This window comes from Anguilla anguilla, chromosome 2 (assembly GCF_013347855.1).
Source record: "Anguilla anguilla isolate fAngAng1 chromosome 2, fAngAng1.pri, whole genome shotgun sequence".
Taxonomy (NCBI): domain Eukaryota; kingdom Metazoa; phylum Chordata; class Actinopteri; order Anguilliformes; family Anguillidae; genus Anguilla; species Anguilla anguilla.
In genome coordinates, this window is record NC_049202.1 from 58,916,404 (window position 1) to 58,937,561 (window position 21,158).

At 41.1% G+C, this 21,158-nt stretch overlaps 4 protein-coding genes across 6 annotated transcripts in view; 1 reads left to right on the forward strand and 3 right to left on the reverse strand.

The window, feature by feature from the left end:
• The window catches only part of LOC118219848 (hemicentin-1-like), a 508,226-nt gene that overhangs the window by 119,082 nt on the left and 367,986 nt on the right, over window positions 1-21,158 (reverse strand). The window contains exons 28-29 of the mRNA XM_035403310.1: window positions 1,258-1,281; window positions 635-892 (exon numbers count right to left, since the gene is read on the reverse strand). Of these exons, the coding sequence (XP_035259201.1) occupies window positions 635-892; window positions 1,258-1,281 (282 nt within the window). The remainder of the gene's footprint in view (window positions 1-634; window positions 893-1,257; window positions 1,282-21,158) is intronic.
• LOC118219862 (high affinity immunoglobulin gamma Fc receptor I-like) overlaps window positions 1-21,158 on the reverse strand; it is a 221,744-nt gene that overhangs the window by 57,068 nt on the left and 143,518 nt on the right. The window lies entirely within an intron of this gene.
• Window positions 8,569-14,938, forward strand: LOC118219864 (low affinity immunoglobulin gamma Fc region receptor II-like). 3 transcript variants are annotated; one of them, XM_035403355.1, is made up of 7 exons: window positions 8,569-8,771; window positions 10,761-10,784; window positions 11,147-11,407; window positions 11,731-12,021; window positions 12,622-12,918; window positions 14,244-14,324; window positions 14,453-14,938. In XM_035403355.1, the coding sequence occupies exons 1-7, from the start codon at window positions 8,741-8,743 to the stop codon at window positions 14,509-14,511; spliced, it is 1,044 nt and encodes a 347-aa protein (XP_035259246.1). In that variant the 5' UTR covers window positions 8,569-8,740; the 3' UTR covers window positions 14,512-14,938. The 3 variants fall into 3 exon arrangements, with proteins under 3 accessions (XP_035259246.1, XP_035259248.1, XP_035259247.1); XM_035403356.1 differs by having other exon boundaries at window positions 8,572-8,771; window positions 12,640-12,918; XM_035403357.1 differs by lacking the exon at window positions 11,147-11,407 and having other exon boundaries at window positions 8,571-8,771.
• Window positions 15,477-20,623, reverse strand: LOC118219870. Its single transcript, XM_035403372.1, has 8 exons — window positions 20,226-20,623; window positions 18,677-18,823; window positions 18,058-18,156; window positions 17,863-17,934; window positions 17,015-17,092; window positions 16,588-16,665; window positions 16,274-16,339; window positions 15,477-15,937 (listed from the first exon to the last, which is right to left on the reverse strand). The coding sequence occupies exons 1-8, from the start codon at window positions 20,251-20,253 to the stop codon at window positions 15,855-15,857; spliced, it is 651 nt and encodes a 216-aa protein (XP_035259263.1). The 5' UTR covers window positions 20,254-20,623; the 3' UTR covers window positions 15,477-15,854.

Here is a 21,158-nt window from a genome sequence, read left to right on the forward strand (position 1 = left end):
AAAACAGATTGAATCTCTTCCCCAGGTTCCTAATAATGGCATCATCAAACGCACAGTGCAATCTGGCTTTAATCTGCGATACAGTAGAACATGGTTCGCTTATCCATGTACTGGGAAAGCATGTGACTATCTCAGAACGGGTGTGGACGAGGCTGTGAAGATGGACAGACTGTGTCACAGCTCTAACTGCTCATTACATTACACTACAGGCATTAGCAGATGCTCCTACCCAGAGCAATTTACTCAACTTTTACATACAACATTGCTAGTGGAGTGTAGACATGACTACAGAGGGACAGGCATGCTCTGATTGGGGTTGAGACAAAGAGCTAAAGCAGTAGGTTCTCTCGTTCTATCATAACAGATAGAAAAGGCTACTTTCCATGGATTTAAACATACAGAAGCTCAAATATTAACAATACAAACAGTGTGACAGTCAGAAACTGAACTCAATTGGTGGTATACCCAGCCCATTTAAGTGAAAATAAGTTAATTTTATATTTGCCTGTAATAAATGAACTGGTACGGGAAGCTCAATGTGCACTGGGGAAGATTGAATAAATGTGTTAAATATGGTCTCTCTGTGGGACGAGTGAGACCACCAGTGTTCAGCTGCTGACCAGTTTTGACTCACCTGACACGTTCAGTCTGACAGGATCACTCGTGGATTCAGCAGAACACGTGTATACACCACTGTGGGCTTCAGTAACAGGTGCGATGGTGTAGTTGTTTTCCTGGGAAGTGTGCTTTAACACAAAACTATTTGATTCATTTCTGTACCATGTGAATCCGTGATGTCTGAATGGCTGTCCCAAACACGTGAGAGTGACGGTCTCTCCAGTGAAGAACAGGGGCCGGTTAGGCTGCAGAGTCAGTACATCCTTTGGGCTCCCTGTACAAACAGTGCATGCACTACGTCAGTACATGTGTTTAAATACTCATGACATGTTTATAGTGTCCTGATTAATGCTGTGGCTTCATTAGTTTACAAAAGTAAAGAACTGCTTCTGTTTGTGATCTCTGTATCACCCCCTACTGTAGGACATGCCTCGAGTCTCACAGAATAATATTTCTTCATTACCGTCCACATATGCAGTCAAATTAATCACATCATAATGCTGTGAGACAGTCTTATTGTGAAGCAGGACATTTTGTTATCAATCGTAAGTTTCATTAAACTGTCTGAATAAGGTTTATCTCTGATAAATTATCAGGTAACAGAAGGTGGGGTTTGTTTTAAAATCTAGTGACACTCACCCAGTCTTGTCATTAGACTCAGCACTGTAAAAAAAAGAAAAAAATAGACAGGAATCATTGACATCATCATCGAAATGGCCCCCATCATTTGATTTCAAGCTGTTTGATTTCAAGATGTCATCCATGCAGTACTTTGGAAGTTGGGTAAACTCTGGTCCACCAGTCAGTGTTTGAGTTCGGCAATGATCAGTTTGAATGGAAAGTATATCTGTTTGTGTGAACATATTTGAAGCCGTTACATGTTCTGTGCAAAAATACACTGAAAGCTCTGGTTAAAAAGCCAGTTACATATCACCACTGTTATATTATTAAGTACAATTGTTTTACCTTTTATCGTGTAATTTTTTGTTTTATTATTTTATTTGTAGCACAATATGCTACATTGGTACCTTTTGCGATTATTTATATTTATTATTTTACTGCTAGAGTGTATTGATGCACACCAACCTTTTTATTATAATTGCAAATTGCTGCTTGTACATATTTTTTGTAAATTTACCCACTTTCCCACCTGCCAAGGGACTACTGAAGAAATTTAGTTATCAAGCTAATTCTGGGGTACTTGCTAACTGTCCAATGTCTCTTTCAAATAACAGATAAATAAAATTGTATTTCTTCTTTCACAAAAAATTGGTAGTGATCATTCAAGGTATGTTATCTACCGAAGCAAAAGCATACTTCTTCACTCATACTTTTCTTCTTTTCCCATAACGCTGGTCATTCCTATGCAGCCCAAATGCTGTAGAGCATTTAGTATTAGTGAGGTCAAATCATACTTATTTATTTAAGCATAACTTAACAAATGTGTTGTTGTTGTTGTTTTATTTCAATCAAATGGAAATTTCACCACAAAACCATACTTGTCTGTTAAAAACCTTTACATTAAAAAACTGATTCGGTAGTACTCACAGATCAATGTGACCCCTCTGTTTGCCTGCATGATTCAAGAGGAAGTTTAGTGCTTCAACTTCAGTGATCAAATGAGCGATAAAAAAGAAACCCCTGGGCTATTATATATACTGTACATCACATCTAATGCATTCTTTTCTTATCTGCTTGTGTGGACAGCAAGTTGCAAAAAAAATTCTTCCAGAAGCTCCCACACTTCTACTTCATCACTGCTTTACCTTCCGCTTTTCTGTAACTAAAATCAACTAAATTTAAATATATATCTGCAGAAGATCACTCTTACCTTTCCTGTCTACTGACAAATAGCCACCAACAATAGAAGCCAGAAAACCCACAGGCACTCACAGTGCCAAACAGATAATAAACTATTCAAACTTGTATGTGAGTTGTGTAGGCTACATACAACTCTAAGTACCTGTATGAGTTGGACTGCAGTTGATGACAGACGAATCCTGTGAAGGAGAACCCTAAAACTACGGTCAGTGATGTCACCAGCAGTCTCCAGAGGGCAGGGGTAAAAACATAGCAAGCCCCCAAATGCAGAAGACTCTGAGAGCAGAATTATAGAGGCTAAACAGCAAAATACAAAACCTCACATCAACGTCAAGAATCAAAAGGCCAGATTAGAATTTGCCAAAATATACAGAGACAAGCCAGAAGAGTTTTGAAACAGTTTTATGAACAGATGAGACAAAAAAATAAAAAAAATAAAAACCAAAACAATGGAAAGCTGAAAGTGTGGAGGAAAGAACTTCTGCTTTTTAATTTTAATTTTTTTTTTTTTTACTTTTACACAGCTGAAAATAGGGGGACTCAACACAAAGACAGCAGCTTCTGAGAAATGGTACCATGATATTAAAAGCTGACTGTACTTTTGTCTCATATTAATATCCATTTACCGTAAGCACAGAGCAAAACCGATTTCGCTCTACCATTATAACACTTTTGGGGGGCTCTGTTTGTGAGAGCAAAAATAAGGAAGTAGGTCCTGCACAGCAAACCAGCTTCATGTTTTCTTCTCTTCTTTTTTATAAACTAAAGAAAAAGTGCAGAACTCCACTCGTTATCACAGGGAATCAGAGAGACTTTAGGGCAGCAGCTTGCTTAAATGCACTGTTCCTCTGTGAAATGAAGCACTGCATGGTCTAAAAAACCTGACTGTGCCAGAGCTGACTGTGAATGTTGGACCCGCAGGACAGCTCACAATTGGCTAGAGTGAAGCCCTGGGAGTATGTGATTGGCTACTGTGCTGTCCAGAGGCTGTAGTGTGGTCCACAGAAAGGTGGCATCAGTTTGTGAGGAGTACCGTCCCATCACAACATAGCAGCTCCTCTGATTGGTCAGACTCAATAGTCAAGCAGCAGGCTGGTTGCATTCATTTGAAAATATGGGGATGCTTGTCTGTGCACTAAATAACGTACACAAGATTGAGGTGCTAGTCTGTGTGCTTACAAACTTACACAGGATGGGGTGCTTGTCTGTGCTCCTTTGAACTTACAGTGCATGTCCCTCTGACATTTACTTGAAAATAGAAGCTATTGTAAAATCATTTGGCCAGCAGGTGGGGCACTTGAGTAATAAAATAATACATTGAGTTTTTAAAAATAATTAACAAATAAATACTTCAGTAATTTGGCTCCTGCATAATCTTTAGGGTACGCTCTACTATACAAAATTTTCTACTATCCAGCAACACGGATTCCCAGATGGTGATGGAGAGTAGAGGTTCTTCTATAATGACCTCTGCAAAAACAATGCCCAACAATGCCCAGTCAAAGCCCAACATCTGGCCACCATGCTCCGTCAGCCCAGAGACAGTCTAACTGGCTCCACCTTTCTTGCATATGCGGACTTCATGGCTGCTTGGCCACAGAATCATTTGTGTTCTGTCTGTTTCTCCAGGCTTGGGAGCTGATTGGTTGCAGCAGAAGAGCTGTGTTAGGTCATAGCTAAGGAACACTATGTGGGAATCTGAAGAGCAAACAGATAGAGGGGGCGGAGTTACTGCACTCTGAGCTCTGAATAAACTAAAGACTTCTCAAGAAACTGCTGCACTTCCTGTTCCAACTTCCCACAGCGCCTCCAGCCTGGTCCGCGGTTTTGCCAACGCCGCTGTACACTCTGGCTTCCAGGCAATGGCTTCTCCCCCCGTTTGCCGCCAGATAAGCCCCTCGTCCTGGTTACAAGCACAACCAATCACAACACAGACACCACACAAAGGTGCTGTACCAAAGGTTAAAAGTATCTCGAGACACAACACAGACCTGGCCACCAAGAATAAACCAAAATAAAATTAACTGGCACACAAGGAATCTCAACCCCGTCCCACCCCCCTGGGGGAATCTCTTTATCCTCACCGATCCTACATGCCCCTTTAATTTTATACCCGTTCTGCTCAACTAATTCTCTCAATGAACACCAGAGATCTCCCACCTCTCTGGCAGTCTACAAATGATTCTGTTCTGCCATCAGCATTCCACACGTACTCCCAACCCCCATTACTCCCTTAGTTCCGGCTCAATAAATTTAGATGACAGCGCTACTCCTGATGTACACTCGTTTATTTTGTGGCATTACTGTTGACCTGCTGAAAGGCAGAACTGGTGAACAGAAGTCTAGCTATGTCCCAGAGAAAGACCGTTGTTTCCCCACATTTTTAGTGGGAGTTTACTGACACCTATTGGTGAAAATATGCAAGCCTTTCATAACACAGATACACACCTGCCAGCATCTACCATTGCCAGACATAATGGATATGAATGTTGCTCCAACTACCCCAATCTCACTTCACACTCCAATATCCAATTACCTATGTTCTCACCTTATCCCTTTTCAAGTTTCAGTTTAACAGGTTGGAAAACTCTATAGTATATTATAAACATTCACTACATTCAGTGCAAGAATTCTATATTTGCAACTCCTGCTATTAAAAATGAAAAAACATCAAATAATCATTTGTTTCTCTTTTGGGGGTTAGTCGTACGTGGCAACAAAAGTGAGTGACAGACAGGGTTTATTAAATGAAGGATTGAGTACACAAGGAAAGGCTTTGGGATGCAGTGGAATTCTGCAGTGGAATTCTTCACTGACCGGCACTTCAGCCCTGCAATGTCAGGAAGCACACACTCAAATCACACAGTTCCTCCAGAAAACTGACAGCGTGGAGGAGGAGGGGAACTGAGGAGGCTCCAGCAGCATGAGAAAGAGACATCAGAGAAGATCCAGAGAGAAGTGGATGAAGACAAGAACATAATAACATTAAGAACATAAAGGGAGGGAAGAGGCAGGAGCCCCAGAGAGTGACACAAACCAGAAAAACTGTGATGATTAAAGCATGATGTCAGAGGAAATAGAATATTCTCTCTGCATCTTAGTTCAAACTCCTGTCATGACACTACCTGGAGACCTGGATGGATGATCTCGCTGTTCTGAACCAGATTTTACTGTACAAGGGGATGTATATTGTTCCAGTTAGTTTAACACCTCAGGCCATCATCTGTTCAATCATTATGATTATTTGCTTTGACAGATTCCCCATTAGCTCTCTATTGACATCGAGCCCATCTTTAACTGTTAATACCAGGCTAGCCAGTGGCGGATGGGCTTCCTCTGCAGCCAGCTTCCACCTAAGACTGGGAACCTTTTTATTCTCGCTGTTTCAGTTTTTGAAACATGTCCTCTGCTGACCTCACCTGGACACAAGTAAGTACTGCATCAGCCAGAAGTCAGCATGGCCAACAGCAGGAGATCTCACGCAGGTACTGGGACTTTAACATTAAAACCAGAAGAGGTGGGTTTAAGTTCATTGATCTGTGTTGTTTTTTAATTTAATTAGTGGCATCCTCTGTTCAGTGAACATGTGCAAAGGCAGCGGGGGTTGGGCGCACGTGTGGAATGCTGATCGCGGAAAGAGACCTCAGTTGTTCATTGAGAGAATTAGTAGAGTGGTACAGGCATTAAATTAAATGCTGAAGGATGGCTGCCCGCACACTGTCTTAGCCAGGAACAGAAAGTGTAGTGGTTTTTTGAGTGCATTAACTCCGCCCCCTCTGCCCATTTACTGCTCAGTTTCCCACAGAGTGGTCCTCAGCTGTGAGTACAGCTCTTCTGCTGCAGCCAATCAGCTGCCAAGCCTGGAGAAACAGACAGAACACAAATAATTCTGTGTCCAAGCAGCCATGAAGTCCATATCTGCAAGAAGGATGGAGCCAGTTAGACTGTCTCTCTGAGCTGTTGAGAGGGGGCTAGAGAACCGCAGATGAACTGCTGTGTCATGCCAACACATCAGACAACACAGTCCTGCAGCAAGTTGAATATCAGACCTGCAGTCAACCTGGAGAAAGCAGGGGATTCTCTTATTGTTTAACTGGGTTATTCACACTTCAGACCCCAACAGTATTAGAGTGAGTCTCTCTGTCTGCTCAGATTAACTTCAGCCTTGGACACATGCAGACCTATTGGCCTGTTTCTATTTATTTACAGGAAAAGCTTTCATTTCACATCGTGCTGAAGAACACTGACAAACTACAGCCTTATTGGTGGCTATAAATGGAAGGAAGAAGGAAGAAGGAACTATAGTGAGTGCAGCATAGCAGAGAAACATCACTCTGACAGTCCAGCCCCTACAGGGGTGACCTTGATTAATGCCTATAGGAGACTGTAGCCACTACATGCTATTTACACAGCTGCTCTTTCAGTAGGGCGGGACCTCACACATTAGCCTCAATGTTACATCTCTGACACTGTCTGTTTTTTTAAAGATCATTATAGTAGAACCTCTACTCTCCATCACCATTATTGAATTAGTGGTGCCAGATTGCAGGAAATCCTGCATACTACAACGTACCCTAAAGATAAGGCATACTAGCACCATATTTTTCTTGAAATACTCTATTTTTTTACTGCTCTATGGCCCCACCTGCTGGCCAAATGCTGCTATTTTCAAAGAAAAATACATTTTGTGGCGTCTTCACAAATCTGCAACAAAATAAAGGCATTATTATTATTATTTATTTTATGTATTTATTTATTTTAACATATTATTTATTCCCACACCCATACCCATGAGCGTTTGGGAGAGGATTATGGTGGGCTGGTTGCATTGGATTGCACTTTGCATTGGGGCAGGGAAAAAAAGGGAGGGGGCTTGTGGGGATGCACACACCAAGAAAAAAAACCTCCCAGGATTGAATGTTCTGCAAAGTAAAATGCAGGATAGTAGAGGTTCTCATGCCTTTTCTCAGAGTGACATTCACTGTATGTTTAAAGGGCCACAGACCTGCACCCAATCCTGTGTAAGTTTGTTAGCGGGCGTTCTAGCAGCCCCATCCTTTCAAAGGCATGCAACCAGCCTGCTGCTTGGCTATACCAGACAGAGACGCGGCCATTTTGTGAAACTGAAGCTGTCAAACTGAAATAGCCTTTGGCTGGACACTATAGCTAATCTTGCGCTCTCTGGACAGCACAACAGCCTATCACACACACCCAGGACAGCACTTTAGCCAATTGTGCATTGTTCAATTGTTCATTGTTCATTGTCCAACATTCCCAGTCAGCTCTGACATAGTCAGGTTTTTGAACCATGCAGTGTTGCATTGCACTGAGGACCAGTGCATTTAGGCACAGTTCTGCCCTAAAATCACTCTGATTTCTGGTGATAATGAGAGTGAAGTTTTCCACTTTTTCTTTAGTTTATGCTTCCTTATTTTTGCTTTCACATACTGTCCTCTAAAAGTATGGTAAAGGTCAAGTGAACTCTTTTCTCTGTACGTAATGATGGACAGCTGAAAGTGTAAAGCAAGAAACTTTTAGCCTACTTTTTGATTTTATATTCATACTTTAAATTACTTTTGCACAGCTGAAAATCAGGGGACTCAACAAAAAAATAGCTGTTTTGGTAAAATGGTGATACAAATACTGTAAAATAAAAGCTGATTGTTTCTACTTTTGTCTCATATACATCTTTCGATCTTAAATCCAAATTCCTTAAATAAAAGGCAAAAATAACTAATTTCAGATTACCGTTACCATTCTTTTTGAGGGCACTGTTTTTTGAATTTCATTTATGCAAATTGACTTGACCCCCTCACCCCAAGTCCTTTCCAGGAACTGTACAGTTAAACATCAGAGCAGACTCTTTAGTGTGAACCTTCTTCCATAAGTCAATCTCAGGGTTCTTGTGAATTGGCCCAGAGCTCCCAGAGAAGGATGTTCGACAAAGAGCGAACAGAACCTCCAGAAAATCAGATGCAGAGGTATCTAGTGTCAGCAGGTCATACAAAGTGGCTTAGTTTTGAATGTAGCCTACACAATTGAAGCACAAGTTTGGGTAATGTGTTCCCTGCTTGGTACTGTGAGTGCCTACGGGTTTTCTGGCTTCTGCTGTTAGTGACTTTTTTGTCAGTAGGCAGGAAATGTGTGAGCTTGTGTGAGAATAATTTCACAACTTGCTGACCACACAAGCAGTTAAGAAAAGAATGCAGTAGCTGTGCTATACTGCAAAGAAATTGCCAGGGTTTTTTTTCCGCCCTTTTGACCACTGAAGTTCTTGAAGCACTAAACTTCTTCTTGAATCATGCAGGCAAACAGAGGGGTCACATTGATCTGTGAGTACTACTAAATCAGTTTTATAATGTAAAGGTTTTTAGCATGATGTTTTTGTGGTGAAATTTGCATTTGATTGAGAAAAAAAAACAACACATTTGTTAAGTTATGTTGAAGTAACTCAGTATGATTTGACCTCACCAACACTAGAATGCTCTACAGCCCTTGGGCTGCCTTGGAATTACCTGCATTATTAGATAAGAAGAAAAGTATGAGTGAATAAGTATGCGTTTAATTCAGCAGATAAAATACCTTGAATGATCACTAACAAAATGTAGTGAGAGAAGATAAGAAACACGGTCTTGTAATAGGTTTTGGATGTGAAGTGTGTTAGACTTGGATTTGGGCCATATTAAGGGCCACGTTTTTGACTTGAGGTCTTGGAAAACACCATAGATAACAGGAAGAGTTAATACTCTGTTACTATGCAGTTAACTGGTCTGTCTCTATAGCCATTTTCTCGTTACAGGGGTTTAAATTGTTTCTATTTCCTGTTCATCTGTAAAGCATCTTTGTGACGGTGTCTCTATAAAAAGGGTTATAGAAGCATATTTGAATTGAACCGAGCTGAGTGTTTGATGGCACAGCGTTGAAACTACAAAAACATCTGAAAGAATGATGCTTCAAAAAATGTAAATAGTCTAAGCTATAGTTGTGTTTCAAATCAATATTTCAGAAGCACTCTTTGAGTGTGTGTCATAAAAGCTGTCGTTGCATATAGAAAGTCACACGATTCTGAAATATGCACGTTACAGAATGAATTACTACAGGACAACAGACGGATTATTCAACTGAAGTGATAGTTATTTAACATTTGTATTTCAAATACAAATTGAGAGATTGTGCTTGTTACATATACATGCCACTGAACTTATGTTTCAGTTCAAAGTGAGTGAGTGAGTGTGTGTGTGAGAGTGTGTGATACAGTTTTCATGTCTAAGGAAGAACTACAAGAAGTGATGTATATGGAATATTTTTAAAAATGCATGTTTTCAACGTACAAAAATGCCAAGTTACTCAAAAGTATTGATATCAAAATGACGCCAAGTTACGGTACTACAAACAATATAGGCTATCTTGCCTCACCGAAATTACGTAAGATGTATTTCAAAGCAATGCTACCCAATATTTCCTCAGTTCTTTCAAGTCACTTGGCCCTGTGTGTATAAGCATGCACTACATGGACAGGCCAAACATATGTGTGGATGACTCTCTCACAGTCAAGATTTATTGAATAGGCATGTATATGTCCAATTTGTATTGATATGTAGCCTATGTATTTCGCTGCCCAGCCTTTCTGTTGCGCGAATGATAGTATGTTTCTTGGTATAAGTGTGTGTTCGTAAATGCGAATGTAACATGCTGCGAGGGAAATGTCCCCATGGGGATAAAGAAGTTCTCTATGTATGTATGTACAATATGTATTTTACATGCAGTATTTATTGTACGTAGCAAATATACAATAACTTGTACATGTACTCAAATTCAGTTCAGAAGCAAGTAGAGAAATGTGCTTCCTGTAGTTACTCAGCAGCAGTTTTGTACATGAATTTCAATGTGTTCCATGAGGCACTTCAAAATATTTCACTCTTTGATCTGACACAAAGTTTGCATGACATTGTAAAATGGTAAGATTACAAAACACAGGGCCAAGTGTACGTAAGGCGTAACTTGACGGGATGGCATACCTGCCATCCCAACAAGGCGTAACTTGGCGGGATGGCATACCTGCCATCCCAATATATTCAAATGTTACTTCAAACAAATGAACACACTACATTCAAACTGATTTTTCACATAACTGGTTTACTTAAGTTTACCCCGCATCCAAAATACTACAGAGAACATATCATGTAATCAGATTGAAATGATGGGGTCTATTCAGTCTTCATTTGGAAAATAATTGTAATTTAGCTTTCTCTTGGAATTAATGCACTTCATTGACCATTATATTGATACAACCAATGATTTCTGACTGTTCTGTGTTACAGTGCTGAGTCTAATGGCCAGATTGGGTGAGTGCTCATAGATATTAAAACAAATCTCACCTTTTCTTACCTGATGATTTATCAGAGAAAACAGCATTGCTAGTTTAATGAAACGTATGATTGATAACAGAATGTCAGTACTCACATTAAGACTATATAACAGCATAATGATGTGATGAGTTTGAATGCATATGTGGATTGTAATGTGTAGATAATATTCTGTGAGACTCAAGGAATGTCCTACAATAGGGGGCGATACAGAAGTCACAAACCGAAGCAGATCTTTACTGTTCTAAACTAATAAAGCCACAATATTAATCAGGACACTATAAACATGTCATGAGTATTTAAACACATGTACTGACGTAGTGCATGCACTGTTTGTACAGGGAGCCCAAAGGCTGTACTGACTCTGCAGCCTAACTGGCCCCTGTTCTTCACTGGAGAGACTGTTGGTTTCAGGTGTTTGGGACAGCCATTCAAACATTATGGATTCATATGGTACAGAAATGAATCAAATCGTTCGGTGGTACAGCACACATCCTATGAAAACACCTACATCATCTCACCTGTTACTGAAGCCCACAGTGGTATATACAGGTGCGCTGATTTTGGCTCCTATAGTGATCATGTCGGACTGAACGTGTCAGGTGAGTCAAAACTGATCAACAGCTGAACACTGGTGGTCTCACTCATCCAGGCATTTTTAAGTGTGCAAAACTGGCACATTCCCATAATGCACTGGGTGCAACTGCTGTAATGATTCTGGGATCCTCTTTCTTAGTTTCATATTTGTGCTATGTGGATTATAATTATAGATTTTTCATTGTTGATTCTTGAATATCTCTATGTCGTTAATATTAGGAATGTAGCTGCCCTGAATTTTTTCGCCTCAGGGTGATTTGGTTTCTCCATAGTCATAAAAACACTGCCATGACAACAGAACTGTGACCCAGTCTGCCTGTTTCTACAGCACTGCCTAAAGCCAAGCTGACTGCAGAGCCAAAATGGCGCCCACTGTACAATGGAGAGACTGTCACCCTGAGGTGTGAGGTAGACTCTTACAGCAACTGGACATATTCCTGGTACAAAGACCAGACCCAGATGGCCGTGTCCCAGACTGCTGGTCACAGTGTAACTGGTAACAGACTCACCATCCCTGGTGCTGCTGGGTCTGACCAGGGGCAGTACTGGTGTGAGGGGAGGCTGGAGGGGAGAAAAGTGACATCACAGCACAGCGACTCCATCAATCTGACTGTTGCAGGTGAGTCTCAGGTAGGCTTTCAATATGGATATGTCACATGCTCTATTGGATTCAGATCTGGGGACTGTGCAAGTCATTGGAATAAAATTAAGTCATCATCTTGTTTGTGGAACCAGCTAGAGGAGACGTGTGCTTTGTGAAAAGACGCATTACCTGCTGGAAGTATCCACTTGATAAAAGGTAGACTGTAGTCATAAAGGGATGCACATAGTCAGATACAATGCTTAAGTATGCTCCGGCACTCAAATGATGGTCAGTTATTATGGGGCCTAATGTGTGTCACAAAAACATTCCACACCATTATGTTATTGGCATTCTGATGAATTCAACAATTCTGGACGCTTTGTATAATTATCCTAATTTCAATGAAACTCAACTTATGCTCACACTATAGAGAATAAAAATATTTGGTTTATTATTTCACATATATAATTTATTTTGGGTGAAATGCTTAAAATTATAATATTTATGGAATATTGTGCAGGACCACCTATAGCATCAAATAAAATTTATATTTCTAGTTATTTTTCCTTGCAATTTATGCACAACTATTTCCTCCTCAGTCATCTCTAAATTCTGACAGAAGAAACTGTGACCCAGTCTGTCTCCTTTCCACAGCCCTGCCTAAGGCCACTCTGATCGTGAAGTCAAAATGGCGCCCACTGTACAATGGAGAGACCGTCACCCTGAGGTGTGAGGTGGACTCCTACAGCAACTGGACACATTTCTGGTACAGAGACGACCATAACCAGACAGCCACATCTCTCACTAAAGAGTACAGTGTAAACATCACTGGGGCTGCTGGATCTCACCAGGGGCAGTACTGGTGTGAGGGGAGGCTGGAGGGGAGAAAAGTGACATCACAGCGCAGCGACTCCATCACTCTGACTGTTGCAGGTGAGTCTCAGGTAGGCCTTTTATGTAGATATAGAACTTTACCTTAATATATTTACAGTGCATTTCATTGTATTCCATTAACTGATTGGTTGACACCCATGTATTATTTTTTTATTTGCCCTTTATTTACCCAGGGTAGGTTCGCTGAGCACGGATGCTCTTTTGCAGCAACGCCCTGCTTCACACTCATACACATTTACACCTGGGAGCTGCCCAGTACAACCACAATCCTCTATTGCTGGCCACTGAGCAGCTCCACTGGAGGGAGAGAACTTTTTTTTAGCCAATTAGATCAGGGGATGATTAGGTGCCAAGTTTTTTTTTTGCTATAGCTAGATCTGGGATTTTAGCCAGGACACCAAGGAACCACCTACTCTTTGCGAATAGTGTCATGGGATCTTTGATGACCACAGTGAGTCAGGACCTCGGTTTAACGTCTCATCCGAAAGATGACATCTCCTACAGCCCAGTGTCCCCGTCACTGCACTGGGGCATTGGGGTTTATTTGACCAGAGGGAAGATTGCCCCCTGCTGACCCACCAACAGCACTTCCTCAGAATTCCCTGGTGGTCTCCCATCCAAGTACTAACCAAGCCCACACTTGCTTAGCTTCAGCCAGTCGGCAGGAGCAGAGTGCATGGTGGTATGGCTGCTGTATATATTTGTGTATAGGCATGGCAATGTGGGCAATTTGCCTCATTATGGTTCTAAATCGCTACACGAAAACTTTCAATTTGTTGACTTAGAAATACTAAAATAAAAGGAAACTGAACACCACGTTATTGAAAAAAAATCAATAGCTAATGTTCAATATGCGGATAGAAAGCATTTTTATCCAGAAAATATCTCAGCTGCAACACATTTCACATTTTTGTGGTCAGGGGTGCAGCATTTATTAAGCTTGGAGATATTAGCATAGCGTAGTTATGCTACTTTTTTACTAGTTTGTTAAATGAATCATATCAATGGTTGTGAACTTTGTTTTTCATTGTTTAATGTCTTTTCTCTTTTGTAATATTTTTGATGGCTGATAGTGAGACTAATCTGCATACATATGAAAAGAGAAACACTGGTGCCATCTATCATTACCAGAGAAACCATATTTAGTGAAGTGACAGATGTGTATACAATGGTTTTAGTTAATGAAATGTCTTTAAAAAAATACCTTCATATTTTAATTGTTTCATGCATTTTAGTTGTAGCCATAGTATAAGAGATATTAACCACTTCATGGGTTCCGATTGCCGCCCTGTCAGGCCATATATTCTTGTATATGCCCAGGTTTATATTTTCCACATATCCCTCATCTCTGTGTCTCTCCACAGGTAGACTGGTGTTCGGTCTGGGAGCTGCTCCTCTGCTGCTGGCCTCAATTATACTGTGTGTGAAATGGTGCAGGAGACCAGGTGATGTCATTTTACAGGGGAACACATCTAAAAACAACGTGTGTTTCAGGTTTCAGGCTGCAACATTGTTCATTCTCACTCCCAATTCTCTACCTCTGTTGTGTTTATACATGTTTGTTGATGTGCAGGGTCACCTAATGAAGCAGCTGTCAAATACACTGAAGAGAATGTGGAAGTTGACTTATAAAACCTTCACACAGAAGCTGGATCAGTGTGCTCATGTCGAATGAAGAACGTTTGAGAGCTCAGGATTATTTTTCATTGTGATGTTTCCCAGCTTGCAGGGAAATCCTGATTGGGGGTACAGTCATGGGGACACTCAGTGAGTTTTGGGAATGAGAACAGGAAGTTGTTGTGCCTCTAGAGTGCAGAATTTGTGTAATATTTATCTGAGGTTGTGATTCACCAGAGCTGCACATGACATCTTTGTCTACGTTAGTCAGCTTTGATCGCTGTATGTTTGTTTCAGGTCCTACGTTAAACTTTATATATGATGCAGAAAACCCGCGAAAGACGTACATACAGCTTAAACAGCTGAGACTCTGCAACATGTTCAACATGCATTTCATGTGTCTGCTTGTATTAGCATTACATTAAATGGACTTTAAAGTGTGTTCTTTTTTGTTCCTTCTTTAATTTTGTAACATGATGAGAAATAAAGGAAAAAAGAAACATACGTGTAATGTAATATCCCCAGTAGGTCAGTTATGGCACCTTCCACTGCGCTGAGAAACACAATCAAATCCAAGTGTGAGCAGGAGAGACTGAATAGGAATGGTGAGCTGAATGTGGAGGGAGAAGCTGAGGGCCCTAAACCATGAGACACAGCGCAGACTCCAGTAAACGACAAACAACCTAAACTGTACAATGCATATCTCTTAATATTTTCAGACAAATAAATAAATTAATATACAACAGACGTAAAAAGGAATTCAGTCTTCAAGCTTTATTTAAAATATCACATTTATGTATAGCTGTTAAAAATATTGATATTGCTCAAGAAGGCAAACAAATACATTGTGAGTATGTTGGAAAAATATTTCAGTTTTATAAAATATTGTCTATCAAAAGCTGCATAATTCTCCAAGATGTAGAATCCAAATATCTAAAAATATTTAGTATAAAAAGTTTTTTGTTAATAAAAAAATGGCAACAGATTTTTAAATGCTGAAAGAGAAAAGTTCCAGTCTATTGAACCAGTTTGGGTAGAAATGAAAGCAGCATGAAACGAGTAGTACTGCAATAATTGATTCATTGTGTCAATGAATGCAAGCTGTTTTAGCCAATTTATATAAGTACCAGCACTTACAATGTTCTAATTTATGAACAAGCTAAGGAATCTACTGTCAATAATTCCAGGTGAATTACTAATTGATGAATGGCTGATCTACTAGGATGTGGTTTTATCACATTAAAATATTTTCCTTGTGACACTGTGTAGGATAAATGTTTCCTTGTACGCTCTGCTATCCAAACTTGAGTGAGCGGACTCTTCCTCAGTTAGAAGTGCCAATCTCAAGATGCTCCTCCTCATTCAGGAGGCTCCTCCCCCACATCATCATAGTCCATCCCACTGGGAACTGGAGGGCTTTCGGGGGCCAGAACGCTCTCCCCTACAGGGATGGATCAGAAGACAGACAGACAGACACAGTCAGCAGAAGGTCATTTTCAACAAATACCTGTCGTGATCTTGTAATTCTATACTGAAAGTAAAAGTTTAATTCAAAATATTTGAACAGGCTTACATCAACACTCAAATGCCTGCTTTCAGCAAAGTTTGCAGGTGGAAAGGAATGCACATATTCTCATAATTGCCTATGAAGCCATCACTAAAACTGCCTTCAAAGAGCCAGTATATGAAACAAATGAGGCAGATTGATGAATTTTGCTAAAACCATAAAATCTTGTAGTAATTTGTTTTAGACATTGATCACTTTGCACAGACTCACCCACTTGAATCCAGTCCAGAGTCACGGCATCATCATAATTCTCCTCTGTGTCTGTCACATGATACCCTGTAACAAACCACACAGACAGGAAGTAACGCAGGGCAGTGATTTTCACAAATCACACAGACAGGAATTAACCCAGGGCAGTGACTTTCAGAAGTTACACGGACAGGAAGTAGAGATTTTTAGCACAGGACTGAGACTTAAAGTGAATAAATGGAATAATTAACTAAACATCAATACCTGAGCACGGTGAATTTGATGACAGAGATTGTGCTTCACTCCAACATTCTGTCTAAAAAGAGATACTCAACCTGGAAAAGCATCTGGGCCTGGCTGCATGGTGATGACATCATCATAGCGCTCTGGTGCATCTCCGTCCACCAGCTCCCCTTAAACAAGCAGAGAGAAGCAGCAGCTGTGCTGATTAAACTGGGCACACTGGTTATAGTACTCATAATGGATCATTTTTGGGGGAACAACTTTCAAAGTCATTTTTCCATGTCCAAGGCTGGACCACAAAAGTATTTTCAACAAGAGCGGCTCTATGTGATCAAATAATTTCAGTAATGCACAACTTTTATTCTTCTAAAGAGGACAAAGTAAATTCCCCCTCCAAATCTATACTGGCCACATAACACAAACAACTAATTACAATATATTATAATGAAGGCCAATAGATGTAGCCTATTCATGAAGAGAAAATATTTAATCGTCCCACAAACCAATTAAAGCACTCACCTGTCACACTGTCTGGATGCTTATCTGCAGTGATGACATCATCATAGTTCTCTGGTGTGTCCTCCGTCACCAGGTCCCCTGAAAGCAAAGAGACTTCTGGGGACTTATGGCTTCATCAAGACTCGAACACAGCAAAACAGCAGAGCCCTTCAGAGCAGCACTGAATAACACTTCAGCTAGCTGTGTTTGCACACTGCAGTCCCAGCTGACTGATGATGTGGGGACACCTTTCACAGTCTAACTGACCCCATATTTAAACCTTGGTATGCGGGTAATGGGGAATCCGCATCACTGTGTCCCACAGGAACTGAACTGACCCGGCGGAAAAAGAGAGACAGAACACAGAGGAGCACAGCTCCACTTCCTGGAAGATGTATCTAAGTACTCAAAAATATAGGCCTGAAGGATCCTATTTCAGTGTTTCTGTGAGGTATAAGGAATGATTAACAGTGTATCCATGTGTGCCTATAACTGCTGTTTTAATGTATGTCATGAATTTACAATGAATCAAAAATATGATTACATTACAGGCATTTCTCAGACCCTTTCATCAGACCAACTTACACAGCTTTGGCATTTTTATACAGTATCCATTTCATACAGCTGGATATATTATGAAGTAATTCAGGTCAAGTACCCAGCAGTTCTATCAGGGAATTGAACCTGCAACCTTGAGGTTACAACCCCAGTTCCCTACCAATCAAATTACATTGCTGTCTGGTTTGTCGATCATGTTAACCCACCGAATCCACCAAAACTCTGAGGACTCACCCCTTCCAAAATCACACTGAAACCACAGCATTACCATCTTCACCCACTGAGAGCTCCACAGAGCTCCGCCCCCTTACCTGAGAGGGAGAGTCCCTCGCCTTCTCCCACGTCTTCATACCCAGAGGGCGGATCCTCAGATAGGCGACTCCCTGTGAACAGGAGAGAGGGTGTGTACTGACCCCGCCCACACCACACATGCTCTAAGGAGGTCTTCCACAGTGTGTTTAAGACTTTACTGTGAAGCATGAGCAGGACACATCAGATTCACTCACCCCACCGGAGGGCACTGTCGGTTCCCCTTTCAGCCAGTTTGCACTCGATCTCCTCGTAGACGGCTTCGTGCAGAGGGGCGTGGTCCCGTTGAGACAGGGCTGTGTGACCAGAGACAGAGAATCACAGAGTCAAAGTCTCCTGTCAGAGAGCATATCTCTCTCTGCATGTGAGCAGCAGAGGTACAGCACACAGCTACTGTCACACACCAGCCACCTGACAGAGGCCAAGGCCCTGTAGGACCGCTGATCTGAGATCAGTCTAACCTTTTATCACATAAGGGATAACTTATCTGGGCAGACCTCAGGAATCGACTACAGGGGGCACTGGTGCACAAAAAGACATAGTGAGCATGCCAACTGAATCCCTCCCTCTCTTGACAACACTACAGCCAATCACACAGTGCCCTGAAGTCTCCTTGCTTTCAGGGGACCTGGTGATGGAGGACACACACTGCAGAGCCCACTAACACACACTGGTGCAGGGTCGTAACTAGGCGAGCCTCCCATCAGCCCCTATTCAAAACTGCCTGGTTCACCGACTGAGCTGATTACTGAAGAGGCTTCCTCAGTCACAGCTAGCATGTGATGGCGGTTTGCCCAGCGTCCATCCGTCCCCTACCTCTCCTCAGCTCTCTGTTCTGGAGCAGCAGAACACCCAGCACCACCAGAAGCAGGAACAACAGCACCACTACCACCAGGAAGGCCACTGTTGGGATAGACAGCCTGGGCAGAGCCTCTAATGGGGGCACTGGCCATTTGGTCGCAACTGAAAATGAGGAGGTAAAAGGGTTGGGCATCAGCAGACAACATGGTGTGCTGATACTCAACTTACAATGACCACTTAGATGGGTTTCGACCAGCTAACTGTCACTGTACATATATAGCCAGTCATCTAGCTGCCTATAAAAGCAAAGCACCCATCTGCATTAACCAAGTCATTCCACGAGATTCCCAATGCAATAACATGAAAAGTGGTCTGACAACAAGTGTACAGTTAAGTTTCCAGCTAGTAAATGTTAGCTAAGTTAGCTAAGCCTGTGCTATCTGTACAAGAATGAGGGTTTTCAGTCTTATCTGTAAAAGAACATTGGCTATTTAAAATCAATAAGCTACTAGCTTGACATCAATATTCTGTGAGCTTAGCTAGTCACAGCACATGTATTGTTAGATAGAAACCTAGAGGATTATATTCTCTTTTAATGCATCTGAAATCAATGCAGAGGTACTGTTGCTAACCGGCAACAAAAAACTGCAAGAAGCAGTTGAGTGTTAACCAATGAACTGTATAAGAACTAGGGGAACTGCATTCCCAAAACGGTGCTTTTTCCATGGCCCATCGTTAATTATCTGATTGGCCAAGGTAACATTTCACATCAGCCCCAGAATGTCACAGTTCCACTATATCGACAGAATAAACTGTCATCTTGTATTTTATTGCAGGCGGGGTTAGCTTAATTTGAAATCAGTACCCAACCATAAATTCAATTTTGACTGACATGCACATTTTGCAAGTAGTTTAACCCGACGTTGCGATATTTCTCAGTTGAAATTACCTAAACTTATTTCACAAGGGAAACCTGGTTTCACTTCTTTACATTGCTATAGTCTGATTTTAATGGTGCAAACCATTTGGATCACAGCAGATTTAGCAAACAAACTTGCAGCATTTTATTTCATTTTTAAAAATCTGCAGCCGCAAACCAGTTTGTTTCTTGTTCATTGTGCTTCGACACATCAACATGGAGTTACAGAAGAAATCCGACAGATGGACCGACGACGAAGTCCAGGCCTTATTGAGCATTTATGTTGAGGATGAAATCCAGCGGGAATTGGAAACGGCGACCGGCAATGATAAGGTGTACGCAAAAAAACCTTCTGTTAGTTAAGCGAGGTGAACACTGTTCACACTGGGAAACAGTGCTGGGAGAAGCTCAAAAAATTAAAACAAGATTACAAGAAAATTAAGAACCACAATAACAGCCGTCGCTTTTTCATACGTCAGCGGACTTATTTGCCTAATCTTCGCCGGTCTTTAGACCGCGATGAAAACGCAGACAACAATGGGCTGAAGGAACCTTTTAGTTCCTTGAAAAGTAGTTCCTGTGACTAAAAGTTCTGGGTACTTTGGATGGAAACGTGGCCAATGAATGACTCCTGGGCAGCTTTACCTGACTGTGTTGTTGGTTTGGTAGTCATTCCAGGAGTACCTAAAACAATAAAATAAATAACTTAAAATGCATTGTTATCTTTATTGGGCATGAGAAAGGCCTTTGTGTTTGTGTGATTGACAGGGCTCTGAGCTCAGCCTAAGGGTTTATTTCCCAAGCCCCATCCAGAGAAATCTATACCTGCAGTGGAGCTGGAGGAAGATAAATGACCTGCAAAAGAAAAATTGAGAGATTTGTTATTTATTCATTCAATTGTCCCACTTCCTGTTCCTGTGCACTGTCATTGGCTGTGACACTGATGGTGTCACATCCTCTCTGCTTGTTGCCTAAAGCTTGATAGACGCACTTCTGTAAGCTGTGCTGGATAAGAGCTTCTGATAAATGTGAATGCCGTTCCAATGCATCATTGTTTCGGCTGGCATTATTAGTGAATACATAGAGTACCATGACGAAGTATTTCCTTTATTATTGCATATTTGTCAGACTGAAAGATTTCAGATCTTTACACAAAATATAATAATTAGACAAAACATAAAACACATTTTAATTATTTTTCATTAATCAAACACCCATATCACCCAGGTGAAAAAGTAATTGCCCCCTTAGTTACTCAATCAACCAAATTTAACTGCTAATTAGATTCGGTTGATTGAACACAGCCAGGCTTGATTGCAGCCAGACCTGTTAATTTGAAACCTTACTCATTTCAACAAAGGCAACCACAAAATTCACCACAAAATTTCTACAAGCACACTATGCTACAATCAAAGGGAATTCCAGAAGAGATGAGAAAAAAGTAAAATATGTCAGCCTAGAAAGGGCAACAAAGCCATTTCTAAGGCTCTGGGACTCCACTGAACTCACAGTAAGAGCCATGATCTCCAAATGGAGATCACTTGGAGCAGTGGTGAATCTTCCCAGGACTGGTCAGCC